This window comes from Gracilinanus agilis, chromosome 6, assembly GCF_016433145.1.
Source record: "Gracilinanus agilis isolate LMUSP501 chromosome 6, AgileGrace, whole genome shotgun sequence".
Taxonomy (NCBI): domain Eukaryota; kingdom Metazoa; phylum Chordata; class Mammalia; order Didelphimorphia; family Didelphidae; genus Gracilinanus; species Gracilinanus agilis.
In genome coordinates this window covers 240016174-240041982 of record NC_058135.1, presented here as the reverse complement: position 1 = coordinate 240041982, position 25809 = coordinate 240016174, and the positions used below count along the sequence as shown (strand labels likewise).

The window sequence follows — 25809 nt, the reverse complement described above, 5'->3', positions numbered from 1 at the left end:
TTTGTCAAGGAAACTCCAAATTGAGTCAGAGAGTTGACATGACTGAAAGGACTGAAGAACAACAGAATGAGGATAATAGTAGTACCTACCTTACAAGATTTTGTAAAGAGTAAATGAATAATCATTATAAAGTACTGAGCCCAGTGCCTGGCACATAATAAAGCACAATATAAATATTAATTATTTTCATTTTTTGTATTATTTTCCTCATCTATCTGGAAAGACTCAGGGGCTCCTCCATGCCAGTAGTGATAAAAGTTAAGCTCCTTACATTGGCATTAAAGGGTGTTTACTACCTAGAAAAGTAAGAAGAACCCTGGATTTGAAATTAGAGAAGAGCATTGACTCTGGTTTTAGAGCACTGACAAGTTTAAATCTGCCTCTGACAATTGCTATTTGTGTGACCTTAGATCACTCACTAATTCTCTCTTTCCTAAGGTGGAAAGCTTTGGCTTCCCTTACTAAATTTTGCTTCATTAGCTTGAAAGTTTGGATGGATGGAAGGAAATGTTGCCCATAGACCAGCTGTCAGGAGGGGATAATCTCTTAAGTTTTCTGAAGGAAATGGCCCTGGGAGGAAGTGATGAATATCCCTGAAACAGTAGGGTCCTCAGAATTAATGTTCAGCAGGTGATTGGATTGAAGGGTATGTTAGTCCACCTAATTGACAATTTCAGAATCCTTCAAGCCTCATCTCCCTTTTGTCCATGGGAATAGTGAATACATGTTTATCTGCAGTGACAGCCATGTCTCACAGCCCTGTCTCTCCCCTTCTGTGAGTAACACTGTACCTGGCCATCCCTCACAATCAGCAAGGAATCAACAAGCAGTTAAGTACATACTATGTGCAAGGTACTGTGCCGAATGCTGCTAATAGAGAAAAATAAAAATAAAAAAGATTTTTTTTTAAAAAAACCAGCCCTACCCTTGAGAAGCTTACATTTTTTAAATGAATAAAAACTTTAAGACAATCCATTTTGCTCCTCAAAGTTGAGTGGAGAAGTGATACTCTAACTCATCATTTTAAAATTTTATTGAATTTTATTTTTTCAATTATCAAGCATTTATTTTCTCCCTTACTCCCCACAAAGAAAAAGAAAACCCTTGTCTTAAATACAGTTAGTCATCAAACATTTACTAAGTGCCCACGATGTGCCAACATTGTGTTAATTGCAGAGGATACAAAATAAGCTGCCTTTTCCCCCATATATATCTTTTACTCAGTCTAATGGTAGAGACAGCATGCAGATAACTGGATAAAAACAAGCTATATACAGGATAAATCAGAGATAATCATCAGAGAGAAGCCACTAACATTAGAAGGGGGTCAAATAATGCATAGTCAAGCAAAACAAATTCCGACATTGACCATGTCCAAAAATATGGGTCTCTTTTTGTATCTTGAGTCCCTCATCTCTTTGTCTCTGGCAATGGATTAGACAGTATCATGGAAACAACAAACATGAACTTGGATAGACTTGCAGAGATAGTGGAAGGTAGAAAAGCCTGGCATGTTGTAGTCCTTGGGGTCACAAAGAATCAGACATGACTGAAGGACTGAACATCTCTGGAGATGGGTAGCATTCTTGATCAAAAGTTTTGTGGAATAATGATTGGCCACTGCATTGATCAGGGTTCTCAAGTATTTCACAGTTGTATATTTTAACATTGATGTTGTTACAGTATAGATTTATTTGACTCCACTCACTTCAATCTACAACCCTTTAGATGTCTTCCCAGATTTCTCTGAAACCATCCATTTCATCATTTCTTACATTACAATAGTATTCCATGATGTATATATATGTATATAGATAGATAGATAGATAGATAGATAGATAGATAGATAGATAGATAATTTAGTCAGCCTTTCCCTAACTGATGGGAAGTCCCTTTGTTTCCATTTTTTGCCACCATAAAAAGAGTAACTATGAAATGTTTTGCATTGACAAGCATTTCTTTCTTTGATATCTTTGGGAAGGAGCTTATATTCTAATGAGAGTAACACTTAAATTGGTATATACACTAGCTTTGGTGGTAGGGACAGACTATCATCAGGCTGTAATGGTAGATACAATGCTGCTTGATCTGGCTAGACTCTAACCCCTCATTCTACAAATGGGAAAACAAACCCAAAGAAAAGATGCATTTGTAGCTAGAAGGAGCCCTGACTAATAATGATATCTCATATTTTTCCTATTGTACTTATAGGACTCTTCATATTCATAATCTCATTTGATCCTCAGAGTAGCTATATGAGAGAAAAATTAACCTCATTTTACAAATGAGGAAATTGAAGTACAAGATAGTAATATGATGTACATAAGGTCAATGGTGATAAGGCAGAGGGATGACTAGAAACCATGTCTTCTGACTTCCCATCCAGCACTCTTATTATCACATGGCTCCATCATCTAAGAGTGTTGAATTGGGAGTTGGAGAGTTAAAGGATCCACCTCTTACACTTCATAGAATCATCCCCTCATTTTGCAGCTGAGGAAACTGAGGCTGCAGGAGTTTGAGTGACTTTCTCAGGGTCTCTCAGGTATTAAGCATCTAAAGCAGGGTTTGAACTTAAATCTTCCTGATCCCAAGCCCAGCACTTTATTCATTATGCTACCTAGCTACTTCTCCTCACTGGTCATGTGATCTAAAGTATATGGATGATATTCGAAATTCAGTCTTGTTACATTAGTTTAGAGATAAGAAATGAAGAAGCTGACTTGAGAAAGAATTAGAGTTTGAAACAGATCTGAGACAGAGTGTCAGTTTAAAATGTTAACAGTGTGTGGGGGAGTGTAACAGTTTTTCTGTGGCAGTTACTCTCTCTGGGTGTGGCAGTTAATCTCTGGGGGTGGCTCTCTTGGAGTGCTCAGCGCAGGTGACATCTTTTCTCTCTCTCCTCCCTGTCTGAGGCAGAAGGAAAGGAGAGAAAAACCTGAAGGAGCTAAGTGAGTTCCTTTTTCAACTTGGGAAACTCTAGTGACTGTCTATTGCTGTTTCATAAATTGTTTTATTTCTGAGAAGAAAAAAGAAAAACCTGGTCTTTGGTTTGGACTCTGACTCTTAGTTTATTGTAAAACAGGGAAAATTTGAATTAGTCAGATCAAGAAGGATTAGTGTAGCCTGTGGAAACAGGAAAAGCGGTTCATTGTGGAACCAGGGAGTTTTATTTGGGTGGAGTTAGAATCCCTTAGAGTTAGAAATCCTTTTATATCCTTATATTCTCAATAAATAGTTTATTTTTGTATAACAAAAGTCTTCTTAGAGTCCTTGCCCCTGGCCCTGAAGAAAAGTTCACTTATGAGAGGCACATCACTTATATAAACTGAAGATGCTTTGTAAGCACAGCATCTAATCAGTTTATATCTATAATCAATTCATTCACCTATTATTTTTAGAAAGCAAGGCATTTCAGGTTTCTGCCTTCCATTTCCTTACCTGTAAAATGAAGGTAATGGACTAGATGACCTCCCTTTTCCAGCTCTGGTTCCTTAAGGCCAAATTCTTCTTGTCCTTTTGAATAGGAGAAATAGAAATCACCTAGCAACTCTCTTCCTTCGGCTTGATGGCTCCCTACATTCATATTTCATCAAATACCTGACACATTTAAACCATGAGTATATAATTTAAGCATTATTTACCAGAATAAAACCCACTTAATTTCCCCCAAGTGCCTGTGGCAATGAGCCGCTTAACTCAAACACTTGAATGTCTTACTCATGAAGATGATGCTTCAGTCCAACTTGTCTACATACTTTTCAAACAGCAGCAAAACAGGGAATATAAGAGAAGCTTCGTGATGTATTCCATAACCTCTATGGACTAAAGAACCTGCCACCATGGACTCAGGAAGGAGAGTAAAACACATCCTTCATCTCGATGTCCCATGCCATTGAATTTCTAAGTTGGGAGGGATTTCAGGGGTTGGGTTGCCCAAATTGTACCTGAAAATAAATCCCTTAAAGACATGCCCAGGTGTTCATCCAGCCTTTGCTTAAAGTCCTGTAGTGAGAGGGAGGAGGGAGAGAAACCCCTGCCTAATGAGGCAGCCTATGATGCTTTTAGACAGCTCTCATCATTAGAAAGATTTCCCACCACCCCCCGCCACCTCCTTACATTAAGCCTAAATTTATCCCTTCAAAATGTACAGACACTATTTTTCCTTCCTGAATTCAACTAGAACATCTACATGACAGTCTTCCAAATGATCAGAGAAAGCAATCAGATCTTCCCGAGGTCTTCTCTTCTTGAAGTTCTTTGAATTAAGTCTCTCATGGCCTCTCACTCACCATCTTGGTTACTCCCTTTTGGTATTCTCCAGTGCCTCAATGTGTTTCCCAAGATATGATACCTGGATCTGAATACAAGACTTCACAACTGGTCAGATATGGACCTCATACTGTCTTCTCCCTAGTTCTGGACATCGTGCCTCTCTTAATACAGTATAAGAGTGTATTTATTTATTTATTAGCCACTATATTTCAATAGAGACTCATTTTGTGCTTTTAATCTACTTAAATGCACAATTCAGTTTAACTTAAATATCTGCTGAAGAAGGTATTGTTACACAAAAGATGATAAAAAGATATTATAAAATATTGTTCTATAAGAAACAGTGAAAATGAGGAATTTAAATAAACATGGGAGACTTATTTTATTTAATACAAGGGGAAATAAGTAGAACCAGAAAAGCAATCTCTTTATACTACTATACTGCTTTCATAAGTGTTGATGGAGGTACCTGTATATGAATCAGAACACCTGGATTTGAACCAAGAGTGAGGATAAGTTGTGTTTTTTTTTAATTTTTATATGTTGATACAATTTTAAACTTTTTATTTATTTGTTTGTTACACTAAAAATATCAGTGAACTCCTTCCATCCCTCCCATTAGAGAAGGCATCATTTGACAAAAAAAAAAAAATATATATATATATATAAAACTATCTTATTTCTATTTTTCAGTTCTTTCTCTGGAGGTAGACATACACAAGTCATTCTTCAAACAATATTTCTATTGCTGCATATAATGTTCTCTTGTTTCTGCTCATTTCTCTCTTCATAATTTCATATAAGTCTTTCCATGTTTTTCCCAAAACCTGTTCATCATTTCTCATGGTTCAGCAATATTCTATACAATTTAAAATAATTGTTTTCTGACATTTTGTAATCCATGTTTTCTCTATCTTCCCATTCTCCCCCTCCCCGAGACAGCAGATAACATTATCTAGGTTGTACACTACATATTTTCATGTTTATCATGTTGTGAAAGAAGATAGCTTACGCTAGAGAAAAATTCATGGAAGGAACAAAGTGAAGAATATGCTTCGATCTAAATTCAAACTCTGTCAATTCCTTCTATGGCAGTGGATAGCTTTTCAAAGATTAGTCTCTTGGAGTTATCTTGGGTCCTTGCATTGCTGATAATAAATAGTTAAATCATTCACAATTGATCATTGTACACTATTCCTGTTACTATGTACAGTGTTCTCCTGGCTCTGTTCACTTTGCATCAGTTCATATACATTTTTCCGAGTTTTGTTTTGTTTTTTTGGGGGATCATCTTGTTCGTAATTTCTTATGGTACAATAGTATTTTTAAAAAACTCTTACTTTCCATCTTGGAATCCATACTAAGTATTGGTAATGGAGGTTAAGTGACTTGCCCAGGGTCATCAATAGAAAATATCTGAGGCCATATTTGAACCCAAGACCTCCCCTATCTTTAAGCCTGACTGTCAATCCACTGAGTCACCTAGTTGCCCCTATAGCACAATAGAATTCCATTACTATCATATACCACAACTTGTTCAGCCATCCCCCTAGTCGATGGACATCCTTTTAGTTTCCAGTTCTTTGCCACCACAAAAAGAGGTGCTATAAATGTTTTGGCACAAATGGGTCCTATCTCTTTGGGATACAGACCCTAGTAGTTGAATTACTGGGTAGAACAAGTTTTATACAGTGTAATCTTCCATGTACCACCCTGGCTGCGTTACTTTATCCCAATGGCCTTTAGTTTTCACCGTCAGAAAACAAGGCTATTAGACTAAAGAGCTTTTAAAGAGCTTTTGGTTTCCAAACGCTTTGACCATGACAGAAGATAATTCAGATCAGGCAGATGAGATGAAGACAAAATGTTGTTATGGGACTGAAGCCAGGGAATAAACAGCAAGGCAGGAGTAGAGTTTTCCCTGAATGACAGGCAGGTTTTGTCATGCTCAGCATGTTTTTTGTCAGAAGATGTTGTCAGAGATGTTTCAAGTGGGTTCTTGTGTGCTGTCCAGCTTTCCTTTTGTTCATTAAGGAAGGAATATTTTGATCTAGTAGGACCCCCACAATCCATTGTCATATTTTTGTTGCTATTATTATTGTTTAATGTTTCCAGAGACTAGTCTGATAGCCACATGATATATAAGAAAACTTTTCCTGTGATCAGAGATCTGCCAGCACCTGTACAACTTGGCCTGAGACTGGTTGTAGAACCATATCTAGAACAGAGGATGAGCCCTTGGCAGAGAGCAAAAAATTTCTGCCTAAGGTCTTAGACCCATTCTTGAGAATTACTCTTTAACAAATTCTCCTTGTTTCTACCCCATTGGTCTTTCCAACTATGAATTCTACTAGCCCATTTGGTCATCCACAGTACCTACTGACTCCTACTTTTTTGACCCTTAGTCAGTCAACCAACAAGGTTTTATTAAAAAACCTTTGAAATGCCAGTGACAAAAATGCAAACATAAAATCTGACCTGTTCTCACGAAGCTTATATTCTTTAAGGATAAATAACAAGTACATATACAATTATATACATATTAAATATAAGGTAATTTTGCAGAGAGGGAAACACCACCAGCTGGGGTTCTCAGGAAAGACCTCATGATAGCATTTAAACAGAGCGTTGAATGGTACTAAGTATTCTTAAGGGTGGAAATGAAGAGGGAGAGAATTTCACTTGTGGGGAAAAGCATGGACAAAGGCATGGATATAAGTAAGGAAATGACTATGAAAAGGACATCAGATTAAAGAGTGATAATAATGTAATAATTTGTAATATAATAATAATAATAAATGAAGACTAATAGTATCTATGAAGGTGAAGCTATGTACAAAAACCTAGAAAGATAAACTGAAGTCAGTTAGTGAAGGGCTTTAAAAGAGAGGAGTTGGTATTTGATCCCAGGGATCATGAGGAGTTTGGAAGTTTACTGAGCAAGAGAGTCACATGGTCATACGTGAGTTTAGGATCATCAGTTTGGGGGGCCAGATGGAGGATGGATTCCCTTCCTTTTATAATGCATACTATACCTACAATTTTTAGATATTGTCTTCCATTAGAATGTGAATTCCTTGAGAGTAGGGATTGTGGTGGTTGGGGTTAGTGTCGTTTCCCTTTCTTTATACTCCAAGAACTTAGCACAATATGTGGTACATAGTAAATACTTAATAAAATGTTGGCTGGCTGTACTGGAAAAAGGAGAATCTCAAGGTAGCAGAGCAATGGAGATGTTATTTCAATAGTTGATAAAGTGATGAGATCCCAAACTAGAGTGTTAGCTATTGGAGTAGAGAATAGGGGAGAATCAGAAACAGATGTCATGGTAGTAGAATTGGGCAAGATTTGGCTACTGTTTGGGGGCAAAGGGGTCAGAGGGGATATTATATTCAGTCATTTTTCAGTTTTTTCTGGCTCTGTGACCCAAATTTAGGGTTTTAATTTCAAAGATATTAGAATAGTTAGCCATTTCCTTTTCCAGCTCATTTTATAGATGATAAAACTGAGCCAAACATGGTTAAGTGACCTGCCTAAGGTCACACAACTAATAAATGTCTGAAGCTACATTTGAACTCAGGGAGAGGAGGCTTCCTGATTCCATGCTGGACACTGTTCACGGCATCAACATGCCTCATAAGAAGAGTGATGAATGTCTATGAAGCTGTAAACCTAGGAACCTAGAAGGAAAGTCATACTTTCAGGGGGAAAAATAGGAAATTTAGAAGAGGTGTGAGTTTGGAGGAAAGACAGAGAATTTGAAAAAGAAAGACAAGTTCTGTTTTGGACATGTTGAGATTGAAATCCTCTGGAACATCCATTTTATAAGTGTCCATTAGGCAGATGGTGATGTGGGAACTGGAACTCAAAAAAGATTATAGCTGAATATATAGATCTGGCAGTTATAAGCATAGAGATGATAATTCAACCCATGGGAATTCTTGAGATTACTGAGAAAGAGTATAGTCATAGAAGATAAAGTGACTAGGGACAGCCCTGTGCTGCAGAACACTCATAGATAAGGGACCAGATAGAGAAGGTGGAGCTCTTGGGCCAGTCCGAGGAGAAATAATAGACCAGTGAATCCAAGGAAATCCAGAGAATGTGGTCACCAGGGTCCAGTGCTTTCCTAGTCTCTTCCTTCAGTGTCCTTCCCTCTCTGGGTCCCTGAGACAAGTTTCTCCTCCCTTTCCCTAGCTTCTCACCCATTGTCTGTGTAGACCTGGAGCATCTGCCAGACTCTTTCTTGATTAGTGAGCATCAGCATTCCTCTTGGTCTATCCTTATAACTCCTGCTTTATCCTTAATGTGGATTCTTTGCACCCTAAGTATTTTTTTCAAGAGGATGTCTAAAGGGGGAAACCGAGGCTCAGAATGGTTAAGTGACAACTAGGAGTTCCAGAAGAGAGATTTGAACTTGAGAACCTTCCTGATTCTTCAGTGGAGAACCTTTAGGTATATAGCAATGAAGATGTCTTCCCCTGAGTAGATTTTTGTAATATATTTATTTTTTGTCTTGAATTATTAGTTGTCTGTAAGGATCACTTTAATTCAATTAATTAGTATTTGTCCTATCCCTCTTTCATTGCATTGTGGACATTGTAAAATTGGAATTTGGGAAATGCCATTTAAAAGTATATATATATATATATTTTCTATGGACACGTGGGGACCTTAAAAACTACATTTCCCGTGGTCCAACGGGTTTCCTGTTTTGGATTACGTATTCAAGGTGAGGGACTGTTTTAAATAGGGGGAAGTGACTTTGAACTTCCTCTTTAGCTACCTGAGAGCGCACGCGGAGGTAACAATAATGGCTGGGGCGGCAGTTTTGAATTCTTACCAGCGGGTGGTCTAATGATTTTACCAGTATGGCCATGGCTTTAATTAAACTACTAATTTATATTATTATATCAGTCTTTATTATTTTTAATAGCAACAACATCCACAGAGGTGTCCTAGGATAAATGGGAAGAAATATCCCTGAGAAAATTTCTGGTATCCCTAAACTGGGGATCAGAGTGAGGGTGACTATATAGGGGCAGAGGAGAGGCAGGCAGGACAGAGGAGAGTTAAGTCTCCCCATGAGCAGCCTCCACCAGGCAAAATATTTCATAACCTCTAAAGTCCCTTCTAACTCCAAATCTGACTCTATAATACTATGATTTACCCTTTTCCCCCTTTGGGCTCTACATTGTCCTTCCCTCTCCAGAGATAAAAATCTCCAAATTTTCTTGAGTAATAAATTACTGGGACATATCTAACCAGATTTGTGCCCTCATGGCGAACCAAGTCCCTTAACATAGGTTGTTTCAGCTGTTTTAAGAATAGGAAACCTCCATTTTTGACCTGCACTAATTAAATGGATGAGACGCCAGTCCAGCTGTCTGATTTGCCTCCTTTGACCAAGTTTTCCAAGGCAGATCTGAGGTCCCCAGCCACACAAAGCAGGCTTGTTTCTGACACTGCCATTTAATAAAAAAGAGAAGCTGTTGACATGCATTATGGTAACTGAAATATGCCAGACAGATCGCCAAGTTCCAGCCCCTCAGGTACTTAGGGCCTAACAAGACTTAGAACCATCAAGCAGCTGAAACAGATTTCTTCACATCTGCCAATCAAATTCTGATGTAATGCAGAGAGAGAGGGAGATGGCATGAGGCTTGCCTGTCCTGGTGTGGGGAATTGATGTAGAATCAGTCACAGGGAGAGAACCTTCATAGTAGCTGGGCAATAGCAGAGCATCAGTGGGTTTAGGAAAAAAGGCCATGGAGACCCTCCTCAGAGAGCATATGTTGTCTTTGGCTTGGGAAAATTCAATGTTAGATAAACATGGTGGCCCATTGGGATTCCTGTAGCTTACCAACACTCTAAAACAATCATCTTAAGAGGACCAAGAAGAATAGGACTATATGCAGCATTGAAAAATTTTTTAAAGCATTATATCCTGATAATACATATTACAAATCAAATTGCTTATTATCTCTGAGATGCAAAGTATTTTTTCCCAGTACTTTTGCAGAAATGGTTGCCATTTCGGTTAGTGATTGCAGACTGCTTAATGTACCAGACAAAGCTAATATTTTATTCTAAAGATAAAGTAATTAAATGGGGAACATTTATGAAGCTAAATATATATTTTATTTTTCATAAATGTTTGAAGTGTAAATCTATGAAAATTCCATTTGGGGGAGGGAAAGGAGAGATGGAGACAATTTAGATCTTATGATTTCAGAAAACATATGTTGAAAATTATTACATGTAACTGGAAAAATAAAATATCTTTGAAAAAAAAATTGGAACACTAAATGGACTAGTGGTCCTGGGCTTTAGTTTGGATTCTGCCATTTACTGGTTGCCTCACCTTGGGCAAGTTACATAATCTCTCAATATCAGTTTCCTCGTTGGAAAAGTGGGGATAATAATACTTGTCTCAGAAGAATTATAAGTATTACAGGTCCTTGGAGGTTCACAGGAGATGTGAGAAGGTTGTAACAGATGGCAAAGAAGGAATGACAGCGGATAACCACAGAGAAAATATCAAGAAATCTGTTATCCAAAAAGAAGATGGGTTGATGCGTGAGAGTGGAAGGCAATCAAAGGACAACTCATGCCCTCCATAGATATCTTTGTGATGTCAAGAGAAAATGAGGAAAATCTCTAACATGTTAGGTGATCTCCTATGGTGAACTTTGAAATTATGGGTATGAAGCATCATGGTAATAAGTTAGCACCAGAAGACCTGAGTTCAAATCCTTACTCTACCTGTGTGACCTTCAACATGTCACTTAGCTTTTCTGAATCTCAATATTCTTATCAGCAAAATGAGAAGGCTGAGGTAGCTGTCCTCTAAATTTCCCTATGTAATATTACACCTATAACTCTAAATCTATGGATTTATTAGACCTGGAAGGGTTGTGATCTGTATCAGAGGAGGATATAACCTCATTGATCAGTTCATATATCCATTCGAGCTCTTGAGGACCACTTTTATCTTAGAGCTTTTGGAAGGAAACCATTTTGTAAACTGTAAATGGCTATCAAAATGGGAACTGTGGTTATTTATACAGCCTATATGCAACGGTTTATATTTAGAAACTTGTTTCAAAGGGCTCCATTTGCAGGAGCTTGATGGACCTGTCCAAGTTGGGAAAACCCTTTGGGACCTTTCAAAATAAACTTTATTGTTAAAACACTTTAAAAGAAGTCTAAGAGTCTTGCAAATGTTGCATGTAATTTACAATAAGCAGAATCAATGAAAGAAGGGACCAATAAGAATATTGAACCATTCAATTCATTGAGAGCCTCAGTGGAATGACTTTTTCCTAACCCTTACTTTCTATCTTAGTATTAATTTTTGACAGAAGAGCAACAAAGGGTGACTTGCCCAAGGTCACACAGCTAGGAAATGTCTGAGGTCACATTTGATCCCAAATCCTCCAGACTCCAGGACTGAGGCTCTATACACTCTGCTACCTGTTCCTTGAATGACTTTTCAAAGCAAAAATAGGAAGTCAGATTAATTCTGACTGGACCCCTCAGGTATACAGTACATGGAAATTTGCATAAGGTTAACCTTCTTTCCAAATATGTCCTTGGTAGAATTAGCTTTTCGGTGTTCAACCACTTTGGGAAGAACCCAGTGGTATTATTTTTGGTTAATATTTATTCTTAGAAAAATAATGAGGAATTTGCAGCATCTTTAATCTTTTAATTTTCACTACTAGAGACCAGTAATTATAAACAATTTTGAGCCTGTGAAGTGAGTGACGCTGTTTTAGGCTATCTCAGAAAGTACTTTTTTTTTTCTTCAAGAATAAACAGCATAAAAAAAAAGAATAAACAGCAAATCACTCACTCTAGTTAGTGTCAAGATCAACTAATAAATGATTCCATTTCTCAACAAATTTGGATGGACATTCTCCATTCCATGACCTTGTTACAAAGTGCCTCTCCTGTGCCCTCTCCCCACTCCATCCCACTTTCTTTGAGCAGGGAACAGGCACAAATCAGTTGCCATGTCCAGTTCAGATGCAATGATGATTTCATAAATTAAAGGATTTTTTTCTTTAAAATCCTCATCCTCTGTCTCAGAATCAGTGCTAAGAATTGGATTCAAGAGAGAAGAGCAGTCTAGGAAATTGGGTTTCAGTGACTTGCTTAGTCAAACAGCTAGAGAAGAGTCCAAGGCCAGATTTTTTTTTTAAACCCTTAGCTTCTGTGGATTGGCTCCTTGGTAGAAGAGTGGTAAGGGTGGCCAATGGGGGTCAAGTGACTTGCCCAGGGTCACACAGCTGGGAAGTGTCTGAGGCCAGATTTGAACCTAGGACCTCCCATCTCTAGGCCTGACTCAATCCACTGAGCTACCCAGCTGCCCCTCCAAGGCCAGATTTGAATTCAGGAACTCTCATTTCTAACCCTGGCACTCTGTCTATGGAGCCATGTAGTTGCCCCTACATTTAAATCTTAAAGTTTAATTTGGTTTTATATTTGACTCATCTCACATATGAAATAATTATCAAACAACTCTTTTTCTTATCTTTCTTGACACCTTAGATAATTTAAAATAACATCTCAAAACCATTAAAACCATTTTTTAAATTTGTTATGCATTTCCTCTCCCCCTCTCTTTGTTTTTCAGAAATCTATTGTAAAAGTATTTGGGGGGGAAGTAAAGGGCAGAGAGGGATGCTTATATGCATTAATGCTTATGTGCATTAATGAGGAGAAGAGAAGTAATAGGACTTAGGATCTGAGACTTTCAATTCATTCAACTCTATCATCTCAACACCTGCCTCACTGCGGCTTAATTTTCTGAGTAATTTCCCAGGGGTGCCTCCCAAATTGTGCCACTTTCCATAGCCTGTTAACCATGTCATTTTGTGGGCTTGAGTGCTAGAGACATGTTACAGGTTGGTGGAGCTTTCCATCTTTCCCTTTCAAATCTCTCTCTTTTGTTAAGGTGCACCGGTGCCCTTTGCAGTCGCCGGTGCTGCCCATCTTTCCTTCCTCTTGAGCTGAGCTTTCTTTCTCCCCGTGCAATGGTGGGGAGTGACTAGCTCATGAGCATGAAGGAAAAGCTAAGTAGCCTCAATCAGTTCCCTCTAGCAGGTCTGGCTGGGCCAGGCAGTTTTGCAAATATAGCAACACAGCTGCTTTTGAAATAGCAAAGGCTCCGCTGGGCATCTATTTGTGGATCACTTCCTTTGTGCACAAGGTCGGAGATGCCAGTTCTGGAGAAGAAGCAAATGTATTTCAGAGCCCCTCTGGCCTGTGCCATGTTTGCAGACATCCTCTCTCTTCCATGACCTCATTGGAGGGGAGGGGGGGGTTGCCTTTTATTTGGGGGAATTGGCAGGTCTCACCGTTGTGCTAGAGGAAGACTGTCTGTGTCTTGAGTAGTTTCCTCTGAGGATGTGTGACTTGGAGGTAACTCCTGCCAGGCTCTTCTGATGGACTGTGGTTGGTTTGGAAAGAGTGAGGTTTGTGGGCTCCTAGGAGATAAGCAGTTTTATCAGCACCTCTGCATTTGAGTCAGGAAATCGGATGCCCTGAAATTGGTTGAAATAATCAGCAAGGCAGAGATTTCTGCCTAACATAATGGGACTTCAGAAGCAGCCAAGCTGAATGACTCCTCTAATGCAGAATGTGAATTGTCTTTGAAGCAGCCGGTACAATAGGGAGAAGCTACCAGAAGGCAGAATAAAGGAAATCTAGTAAATAATTTGCTGCCCCAAAAAAGCATAAGTTTAGATGCAAGGGACTGTAGAGGCTCTCTGGTTCAACCCCCTCATTTTACAAAAAGGGAAACAAAGTTAACTGATTTCATTTTTTAAAAAATTGTAGTAGAGAAAGGATTTGAAGTGAGATCCTCTGGATCCAGAAGCAATGCTCTTTCCATCATACCACAGGGTTCTCTAGATGAAAGGGGATGTCCTCAAGATAATGAGTTCATCTCAGTGGAGGTACCCCAGCAATGACTGTACTCTACATTGTAGTCTAACTGGATGGCTAGCCATTCTCTTCATTCAGAATGCCATCTCCCACTACCAGGTAATTGTAGAGGCCATTCTCAATGACCCTCTCCAGTTCCATCTTGTGTAATCCTTAGCTTCCTTCAAGGCTTAGTTCTGGTGCCACCTCCTTTACATAGCCTTCCCTGAGCAGCACAGCTGAATATGGTGGGTTTTTTTCCATCCCCAAAGTATTCCTACAGCGTATTGATTGGATTTCTCTTTTGTTCCCATCATCATACTTAGTAGTGTACATAGTGCATCCTCCTTGACCCCCTCCACCCTTCCATTACTCAGTAGAACCTGAGTGTTTTGAAGGCAGGGAAATGTTATTTTAAATATTCATTTTCCCCAATACCTTATGCATATGTGACTATATGAAAGACTTCTGAGTTCATCAACATGGCGGCTCCCAGCTTGGAAATTCCCTTCACCATTACAAATGGAAATCCTAAGAGAATTACTCAAGGTCTATAGGGGTTAAGAGATTTGTTCCAGGGTCATACAACTAGTGAGTGATAGAGATGAGAAGTGAACCAAGGTCTCCCTGATTCTAAGTCCAACACTCTATTAACTATTTTTTTAAACCCTTCAACTTTTGTCTTAGAAATGATACGAAGAATCATTTCTAAGGCAGGAGAGTGATGAGGACTGGGCAATGGGGGTTAAGTGACTTACCCAAGGTCACACAGCTAGGCATTATCTGAAACCATATTTGAACCCAAGTCTTCCCTTCTCCAGACCTGGTGCTTTGTTTTTCCACTGGGCAACCTAGTTGCATATACTCTATTAACTATTAACTAACCCTGGCTGCTGCCTTTCCCAAAGTAGATATATATTTTAATTAATCAGTAAATATGTATTCAACTCAATTATCTAATGTCTTTTATTTTTTTTAAATCCTTACCTTCCCTCCTAGAGTCAATACTATGTATTGGTCCTAAGGCAGAAGAGAGAGAAGGGCTAGGCAATAGAGGATTCAGTCATTTGCCAGCTAGGAAATGTCTGAGATCAGATTTGAATCTGGGAACTCTCATCATAGGGAGACGCCTTGGCTTTCTATCCACTGAGCCACCCAGCTACCCCCAATGTCCTTTAGATTATGCACAACAAAGTATGATGTGTTATTCAGTCATATATGATTCTTTGTGACCCCATTTTAGGTTTTCTTGGCAAAGATATTGGAATGGTTTACCATTTCTTTCTCTAGCTCATTTAATAGTTGAGGAAACTGAGGCAAACAAGTAAAGTTATTTGCCCAGGGCCATGCAGTTAATAAGTATCAGGGGCTGAATCTGAACTCAGGTCTTCCTCATTCCAGGCTAGGTGCTCTATTCACTGTGCCACCTAAAGAATATGCACTGGTTCTAACATATTTTTTAGCAATACAGACTATCAACAAGTGAAGATATTAATTGAGGTCTGGCAAAGAACCCCACCCAAATTAAAGTCTTAAGCTCATCCTCCTTTTTGATAGGCAGTTATTTTTACTCACTGTCAATCAGATAGATGCTGGGAGTACTTTATCTAGGAATGGAGAAGGGTTTGATCTGATTTACCCATACTCTAACATCTAGGTAATCCTCTGCTATATATGAGAAGAAAGTGGCTAGAATCAGGGAGTCAGTCTATGACTGAAAGCCAGTATGGCACTCTGTCATCTAAGGCAGACCATGTGGGAGTTGAACCTTAAGCCTATGTTTGATAACCATCCTATTCTACCCCATGCCAACTGAGCTAATGGGCCAAAAGGCCCTGGCCATGTGGCTTGATCATCTCTGCCTACTTTCTGGGTGGGTCACCCCACACCTAGGGCCATTTCTTGTAGGCACAACCCCTCTCTCTAGTCCTCTTTTCTTCTGGGTCTTGCCCTCCAAACCCTCAATCTTTTACAAAAGCAAATATGCAAATGACAAACTTCTGAAATGATAAAATGTCCCCCTGAACACCTCTCATTTACACTTTATTATACACCTGTGTTGGACTTTGCAGGGAACAGTGCGAATTGTGATGGGGGACCTTATCCCACTTCTACCCTTTAAGATTCAAGAGGACACATACTGATTTCTCTCTCTCTCTCTCTCTCTCTCTCTCTCTCTGTATGTGTGTCTGTCTCTGACTGTCTGTCTGTCTGTCTGTCTCCCTCCTTCCATCTTCCTCCCTCTCCTTCTCTCTCTCCCTCCTTCCATCTTCCTCCCTCTCCNAAATGAGGACATTGGGTGATTGCAAATGGCTGCATGGATCCTTTTGACTCTAAATCTATACATCTATAATCCTAAGGTATTGATTATGTTGCTAGCATGCTAGATTTGGAATCAGGAAAGCATGGGTTCAAATTCTGCCATAGTTATTTACTAGCTATGGGACCTTGGACAAAGTTGCTTCTGAACTTCTGATTCCTTATCTATGAAATGGAAATAATCATGCCCACAGTACTCAATTCAAAGGACTATGGTAAGGTTTTAAAGATATAACATATATAATGTATTTTATAAACCTTAAAGTGCCATATAAAAGCCAATTTTATTATCATTATTATAAATATAATATATATTTAAGAAATATATTATATATTTATTTTTATTTATATAAATAAATAAATGTAAATATAAGTTCATATTTATAGAGGGCTATTTACATAGTGCCTACAATGTGACAAACACTATACTGAGCCCCCTCCTTTTTTTGAAAAAATACCACAACAATCTTGGGAGATGGTGTTATTAGTATTTCCATTTTATAAACTGAAATAGAGTAAGTGACTTGCCCCGAGTTGCACATTCAGGAAGTATCTGAGGTTCAATTTGAACTCAGTTCTTCCTGACTCCAGGCCCCATCTTCTGTCCATGGTACTACCAGCTGCCTCCTGGAAACACCAAGCAGAGTCTTGATTTATGATGTGAATTCTTCAGCACATTTACAAGATGAGTAGTGAAAATATTATTATGCCCTTTTTATGGATAAGTAAAACTGAGACTTTGTCAAAGGAAATGACTTATTCAAGGCCACATAGTATATTTGATACCTGAACCTGAACCCACTTCTGGGATCAAGGCCAAGGTCTTTTCAATTGGAGCATTCAAGAAACAGAAAGAAATAGCAAGCTGAGTAGGTCCCTTCTGTGTTACATGCTAGATCTGGACTTGTTTTCCTATAACTCAAGGAAAATTAAGATAATAGCTAACAGTTTTTATGATTAAAGTTCCTGCTTGGCATTTCCAGGCATTTATAAACCATTTTCATTGAATTTATGGTGAGGATAGGAGAGGGAATTGGATTATCTCAAGCTGATTTGAATAAACAATTACAAGGGAAATTTAATGCTAATGAGCAAAGGCCCTCTCCACAAACACATTAATCATTAGGAGTCAACAGGTAGCTGCCAATATTGGGCCTTCAAGTCTTATTCTTCTTTGGAGCTGTTTATTGCCCTTCCCATCCTGTATCTTGAAGGCTGAAGGAGCTGGAGTTGATAAGTAAAATGGAAGAGAGAACAGCCTAATCAGAACAGATAAATGTCTTAAATTTTTTGAAGAGATAGTCTATGAAAAAGGGGTTAGACTTGTTCTTCTGAGCTCCAAAAAAAGGAGGAAAAGAACCAAATGGGAGTGATTCTGTAATATAATGGAAATAAAATGGAAATGGAGGCAAGACACTTGGGTTTGAAACTCCACTCTGTCTCTTAGCATATGTGTGATCTTAGGCAAGTCATTTCTTCCTTTTCTTGGCTATTTTTCATATCTGTAAAATGGAGAGATTGGAATGTATGATCTACACTTTTCCTTCCAGCTTTAAATATATAGCCCTATAATTCTATGAAATCCAAGGAATACTTCTTAGGTTCAGCATGAGGAGGAATTTCTTGGAATTGCTGGATCAAAAGGTATGCATAGTTTCATAACTTTTATGGCACAGTTACTAATTGCTTCCCAGAATGATTGGACCAATTCATAGCTCCAACAGTAAATTACTGTGCCTGCTTTCCCTCAGTCTCTCCAACATTTTTCCATTTCCATATTTTTGTCATCTTTGCTTGTATGATGAGTGTGAGGTGGAACTTCAGAGTTGCTTTGATTTGCATTTTTCTAATCATTAGTGAAGTCAGCTAGATGGTGTAGTGGATAGAGTGCTGAGCCTGCAGTCAGGAAGACTCATTTTCTTGAGCTGAAATCCAGCCTCTCTGATGCATACTAGCTGTGTGACTCTGGGAAAGTCACCTCACTCTCTTTGCCTCAGCTTTCTCATCTGTAAAATGAGCTAGAGAAGGAAATGGCAGACCTCTCAAGTATCTTTGCCAAGAAAACCCAGAATGAGGTGATGAAGAACTAGACAAGACTGAAATGACTAAACAACAATAACAAGAATCATTAGTGAATGGAAGCATTTTCAAAAAAGTATAATTATTGACTTGGATTTCTGAGGAGGAACTTCTTTTTATCTGAATTTTATTTTAATAACAAATTGACACGTAAGTTTTCCAAAGTTATATGCACGTTGTCTCCCTCTCTTCTTTCCCTCCCCACTCCCAGAGCTGACAAGCAACACAATCTGGATTATACATGTGTTATCCAGCAAAACATATTTTTAAGGAGGAACTTCTTAAAATTGAGAACTGTTGAATGGATGTCCTGCCTTAGAAGGTACCACTAAAGCTATCCAATGAGAAATTTGGATGATTAGTTGTCAAGAAGGTAGTGGAAGAGATTCATAATCAGGTTTGGGCAGGGCTAGATGGCTTCTATATCCCTTTCCAGCTCTAAGATTTGGTGATCCTATGTGTACCACACTGTGATAGTTGGCAAAAAGAAATTTCAAATTTCTCTGAGTCTCAGTGTTTTCTACCAGGATGACAATGGTCAGTCCCTTTTGAATTAAGTGCTTCTCTTCCCTCATGTATTATGAATTTGTACAAAATCAAAGCTAGAATTTAGTCATTCTTGTGAAAGCTAAAGTTTCCTTTTTCTTTTTTCCCTTCTTTTTCCCTTCTTGAGAACAATAATTCTTATTTTTATTTAGAAGGTACCAAAAGAGAATCAAAGCTGGATTGGTTGGTCTTGGTTAACAAGAAGTAAAGATTCCAGGGTATTCTAATATCATAATGTTGAATCTTGCTTTAGGGAACTACCCAGAATGAAGAGAAATTAATTATTAAATAAAAATTATGTTATTAAATGTATCATTAATATTAAATTATTAAAATACATTCGGGGGGCGGCTAATTGGCTTAGTAGATAGTCAGGCCTGAAGACAGGAGGTCTTAGGTTCAAATCTGTCCTCAGATATTTCCTAGCTGTGTGACCTTGGGCAAGTCACTTAACTCCCATTGCCTAGCCCATACCTCTCTTCTACCTTGGAACCAATATTTAATATCAGTTCTAAAATAGAAAGTAAGTATATTTTTGCATCTGTTTGGTGGATTGTAAAAAAATACATTTTAAAATATGTTAAAACATGCACGGAAAATGGAAATATTTTTCTAATTTTAAAAAATGCAATAATTTAGAATATACAGGCTCATGAGATTGACTTGGTTTCCTATTAAAGCAATGGTTGTAAATATGTAGAAAGGGAAGCAGTGATCACTAACAGGAAACATAGTTCATTAAGTACTGGCCCTGCCAGACTTTAGCACTTCTTTTGAAGAAGTTACCAAATCGATAGGTAGGGAAATGCCATATATAATGAATGTGAACATTCATAAACTATTTGACAAACTCTTTCATACTATCCTCATGGAAAGATGTGGACTAGATGATAAATATAGATAGGTAGATTTAGAACTGCTTAGGTGTTGGGTCCAAATAGTAATCCTCAATTTAATTAAATTACTTTATTTATTTACTACTATTTTATTCATTGCTATTATTGCTATTTTATTATTATTTATTATATAATTATAATAATTATTAGAATTATTTGTTTACTAATTATTTTAATTATTAAAAATAATTAACTAATACTTAATATGAAGTAAATTTTAATTCCATATGAGAATAAATTTCCTAGCAATTAGAACTATCCTAAAGTAGAATAAATTGTCTTAGACTGAGGGTCTTCAAATAAATAACTCAGATAACCACAGAGGAGATTGATACTTGGGCTGGGTCTTGCCTTAGATGACCTCCAGCATGCATCCAACTCTTATAATTCTAGAATATTCCTTTCCCTTGCCCCCAGGGGATTCCCTAAACTTGTTCTTATAATGGTTGCAGGATACCATTCTACCCATCCTCTTGCCAGGGTGAGGAGGGAATTGTTACTCTGGAAACTTTTCCCACTTTTTCCTGGTCTATCTCTGCAGCAGCAGCTACCTCTCTGCCTTCTTCCCCCCAGGGCAGAACCTGTGCTCACCAGGATAAAAGAAAACCGCAAGCGAATCATATCTCCATCCTTCGACAACATCAAATATGATAATTTTGAAATAGAAGAGTATCCCCTCGCTGCACAGGGCTTTGACTGGGAGCTGTGGTGTCGCTATTTAAATCCTCCCAAGTCCTGGTGGAAGCTGGAGAATTCAACTGCTCCGATAAGGTATGTGTTGGTGTTGATAGTTCTTTTGTCCTTCTGATGGACCAGCCTGGTCCAAGAACAAGCTGGATATTTGTTTCTATTCCATTCCCGAAAGCCATTTGATCTCTGGTCCAAACCTACCCTTTTCCAGTGGCTAACCTGCTTTCATCCATCAACCCCACTCTCAGCTAAGGAGACAAAGGAAATATGAGAGAGTTGGTCCAGGATCCTGGGGGCTTTCCCCAGAGTAAAGCAATTGAAATGTCACCAGTATAAAACAGGACTTCCAACTGCCTTTCAAGGTTCCATGTCATCTCTGCCTTCAATACTGTCTTTTGTGTATCAACTGGAAAATACAATAAATTGGATCATATAGATTTAGCCTCGTAAGAGTCAAAACCCATGTACAAATGAAGCCCTACAAGACAGTCACTATGCTCTTTGTTAATAAGGATTCATGGTATCATCACCATGCTAAGTTGTGGTCTCATAGCATAACAGAATATTTTTTTAAAAATATTGTTGCAATGGACAACTCCTAAGAGGCATAAAATGGAAGAGGTCTTGGACTCTAAGACTTTGTTTGTCTTTGGGCAAATCAATTGCCATTTGAGATCCTCAATATTTTCATTTAGAAAATGGGAATAATAACAATAATGCATAATACCTCTCTCTCACTCAACATTAGTATGAGGAGAAAATAATGTAAAGTTCTTCAAAAGCATAAAATTCTACACTGTTATTCAATCTGATTCACTAAAAGTTCAGTAGATACCTACTACACGAAATAATGGGCAGCAAGGAGGAGCAGTGGATAGAGCACTGGGTCTGGAAGTAGGAAGACCTAAATTCAAATCTGATGTTATTAGTTAAACGACCTTGGGCAAGTCAATTAAGCCTCTTTGTCTGAGTTTCCTCGTCAGTAAAATGGGCTGGAGAAGGAAAAGGCAAGCCACTCTGGGATTTTTGTCAAGAAAACCCTAAAAGGGGTCATGAAATTAGATGTGACTGAAAAATGACTACAATGCACAAATAATAATTTATGTTTATAGAGTGCTTTAAGGTTTTTAAAAGACTTCACATATGTCTTCTCCTCAGAACATCACAACTGCCTTTTCATGATTATTATCCCCATTTTACACAGGAGGAAACTAAGACTCATAGATATTAAGTGATTTGGCCAGGTTTCCACAACTACTAAGTGTTTGAAGTGAGATTCAAACTCTTGTATTCCTAATTAGGTTCTGTATTTGATCAACCATAATGTGCTATATTTCTAACTTTGTGACACTATGCTAGGTATTGGAGACATGGAGGCACAAATACAACAGTTTCTGCCCTCAAGGAGCAAACATTCTGCTGAAAGGGCAGAACATATACATAGATAAACAAACACAAAATGTATTCAAAATACACACAAAGTAAGCCAAAAGACTGGGTTCAAATTTTGTGTCTGGCACATACTGTTTACATGTTGTTGTTGTTCAGTTGTTTTCTGTCATGTTCAACTTTTTATGACCCCATTTGAGGTTTTCTTGGCAAAGATACTGGAGTGATTCACCATTTCCTTCTCTGGCCGATTTTACAGATGAGGAAACTGAAGCAACAGGATGAGATGAGTTGTCCAGAGTCATACAACTAAGATACTAGAGGGGTTTGCTTTTTCCTTCGCTAGCTTATTTTACAGATGAGAAGACTGAGGCAACAGGATTAAGTGCCTTGCCCAAGATCACCCAGTTATTACATGTCTGAGGCTAGATTTGAACTCAGGAAGATAAGTCTTCCTGACTCCAGGCTCAGCATTCTACCCATTATGTCATGTAGGGTTCCACTGGTTAGGCAGTGATTCCCAAAGTGGGTGCTACTGCCCCCTGGTGGGTGCTGCAGCAATCCAGGGTGAGCGGTGATGGCACAGATGCATTTATCTTTCCTATTAATTGCTATTAAAATTTAAAAACATTAATTTCCAGGGCACTAAGTAATATTTTTTCTGGAAAGGGGGCGGTAGGCCAAAAAAGTTTGGGAACCACTGGGTTAGAGAAACCTTAGACAACTTGATGGCACAGTATATAACAACTGGCCAAGAGTTTGGAAGATGAGTTCTAAACATCCCTAAGACACTTAATAAAAACTATGTGACACCAGAAAAGTTTTTTAACCTCAGTTTCCTCATCTGTAAAATATAGATATTAATAGTACCTTATCAGGATTGTTATGAGGATAAAATGAGAAAATATTAGGAAATTCCAGTGCAAACCTCAAACTACTCTCTAAATTCTCACTATGATTAGTTATTAATCTCTCTGTTCTCTAGGCAACTCTCTAAGACTCTTAATTTGCTGAAATGGTGCCAACCTATATTGGTAGAGGGAGTTTCCTCATCTGGAAGTTCCCTATAATAATGAAACTACAGACCATGTCTCTAAATCTCACATTAACTAAGGTCAACTTAGCTGTGTATGTGCTGTAATACCACTCGAGAATGGAAGTTCCTTGATGGTTGGAAGAATTTTTGTTTTGTCTTTGCATTTCTAGTGTCTGTCATATTATGGTTTTTCTTAAACTCCTAACTTCTGTGTATTGGCTACAAGGCAGAAGAGTGGTAAGGGTGGGCAACGGGGGTCAAGTGACTTGCCCAGGGTCACACAGCTGGGAAGTGTCTGAGGCCAGATTTGAACCTAGGACCTCCCATCTCTAGGCCTGACTCTCAATCCACTGAGATACCCAGCTGCCCCCTCTGTCATACTATGTTGAACATAATAGGTGCTTAATAAAGCTTGTGGAATGGAAATTGAATTGGATTGCGTTGTCGGTAAGGGAAATCATTTTTTCAAAGAGTGGCTGCAGCTAGAATTGATATCACTGTAATGCCAGTCAAACAAGAACACCGCAATCATAGACCCTATGTAGACCCTACATAGACAAGTCGAAGGTGGAAGACAACTTTTCACTCAGATACAATCAATTCTTAACAGCTGATATAAACCTTAGAAGCTGGAAAGATAAAGAAACTCACCTTAAAACTTGTTGCCTCTTTCTTTAAATAAATGCTTAGTGATGCTTTTAAAAACATCATTGCTACTTTTCTTTCTCTCCCCCTTATTGAATTTACTTGTCTCTTGTAACAGAGGTCTTCAGTTGTTGTTCAGTCAAGTCCAACTCTTCACGACCATATTTGGGTTTTCTTGGCAAAAATACCGAAGTGGTTTGCCACTTTCTTCTCCAGCTCATTTTACAGATGAAGAAATTGAGACAAATACAGTTAAATGACTTGTTATGGAGTGTTTCTTGGAAAAGATACTAAAATGCTTGCCATTCCCTTTTCTAGATCACTTTACAGATGAGGAAACTGAGGCAAACAGGATTAAGTGATTTGGCTACGGTCACAGAGCTAATAAGTTTCTGAAGCCAGATTTGAAATCATAAAGATGAATCTTTCTGACTCCAGGCCTCTCTCTATTCACTGTGCCAGTTAGCTGCCCAAAACAACCACAAAGAGGTACAATTAAGAAAAATAAATCAGCCCATTATCTAATAATAATCACTTAATGTCATTCTGCACCAGTAGTTCAAGGCTTCTTGTTAGATAAGAGGCAACGTATATTGCTAAACAGGTCTCTAAAATCAGCAGTGTTTCAAAGACTTTCATTATTTTTTCTTTACAACCTTGTAGTCCTCATGGGCATTCCTCCCCAGCTTGTGCTTACGTGGCTCTGCATCAGTTAAAACAAAACTTCCTGAGTTTTAAAAATTGTTCTTATTTGTCATTTTTATGGCACAGGTATATTCCATTACATTCATATGTCATAATTTGTTCAGTCATTCCCCAAATTCATGATGTTGCCTTTTCCCTGAAAAAATCTTCTAGCAATTTGCCTCCTGGGCTAGGGGATCTCTAATAATCACAACTCCTCAGTGAGTTTCAGGAACATTGATATGTAAGTGACTAATAATTTCAGCTTCTCTTCTTCCTGCCCCTTTCTCCCATTTAAACCCTAGCCACAGACTGAGAAAGTACCAGGAAGGAGTCAGAAATGTATAGCACTCTTTAGTAGAATGATCTGGAACCATTTTAGCAAGCTTATGAACTCCAAAAGACCCAAGTCTCCATTTCCTCCCAGCTGGATCATCCTTCTACAGAGAAAAAGTGGGTGTTTCTACCAGCCTTCTCCTAACACCCTGCCCTCTTTAATTAGCACCCCATTGTGTTCAGGGTTTCCTACATGAGCACAACGACAAAGAGGGCCTTTTTCTTCATTGTGTATTTGTAGGAAATTACTAAAAGACAGTGGAGGGAGTACTATTTCTGCAATGTGCTTTGGGGAAGAACAGGAGTTTGTTTTGCTGTCATATTCTCTTGGGCTCACTTGTCTCAGAGGAGGGGATCATTAGTGATTCTTTTCCCAGGGGTACATTTCACCTGTGATTATTGTTGGCATGTCTTGTTTTTCAGTACTTCTTGACACAATTATTGACATAATTAAGTGGGGAAATGTGATGAAATACTTCGATGTAACTATTTACTCTCATTTATTCTCACTGCTCTCTCTGTTTATGAAGCCTCACCAAGACTTTTAAACCGAAGTAACTAGGTGAGAGGAGGCTTTTTTTCCTCTAATAATTCTTCCATGATGATTGAGAGAGGGGGACTACTTGTGAGGAACACTCTCTGACAAGAGTCTATTGAGGCAACAGACCAATGGCCACTGGTCTTAAAAACTTATGTAGTTCAAATAATCAATCAATAAATATTTATTACATAGTTACTATGTTCCAGGCACTATGTTAGGTGCAAGGGATAAAAGGAAAAGAAAAAAACAGTCCCTGCCTTCAAGGGATTTACATTCTAATGAATCAAGCAAGCCATTCCAGTTTTCATCTTTATATTGCATCTTATAGGTAAAATATGCTTAATAATCATTTATTGAATTGAATTAGAAAGTATTTTGTCATGTCAAACCAAAATTTGTTTCCTAGTTTCCAATAATTGCTTGTACATCTGCCCCTGAAC

General features: G+C 38.2%; 1 protein-coding gene across 1 annotated transcript in view; it reads left to right on the top strand.

Annotated features, from left to right (window-relative positions):
• The window catches only part of GALNT18 (polypeptide N-acetylgalactosaminyltransferase 18), a 527538-nt gene that overhangs the window by 357709 nt on the left and 144020 nt on the right, over positions 1–25809 (top strand). The window contains exon 5 of the mRNA XM_044681827.1: positions 20590–20819. Coding sequence (XP_044537762.1) covers positions 20590–20819 — 230 coding nt within the window. The remainder of the gene's footprint in view (positions 1–20589; positions 20820–25809) is intronic.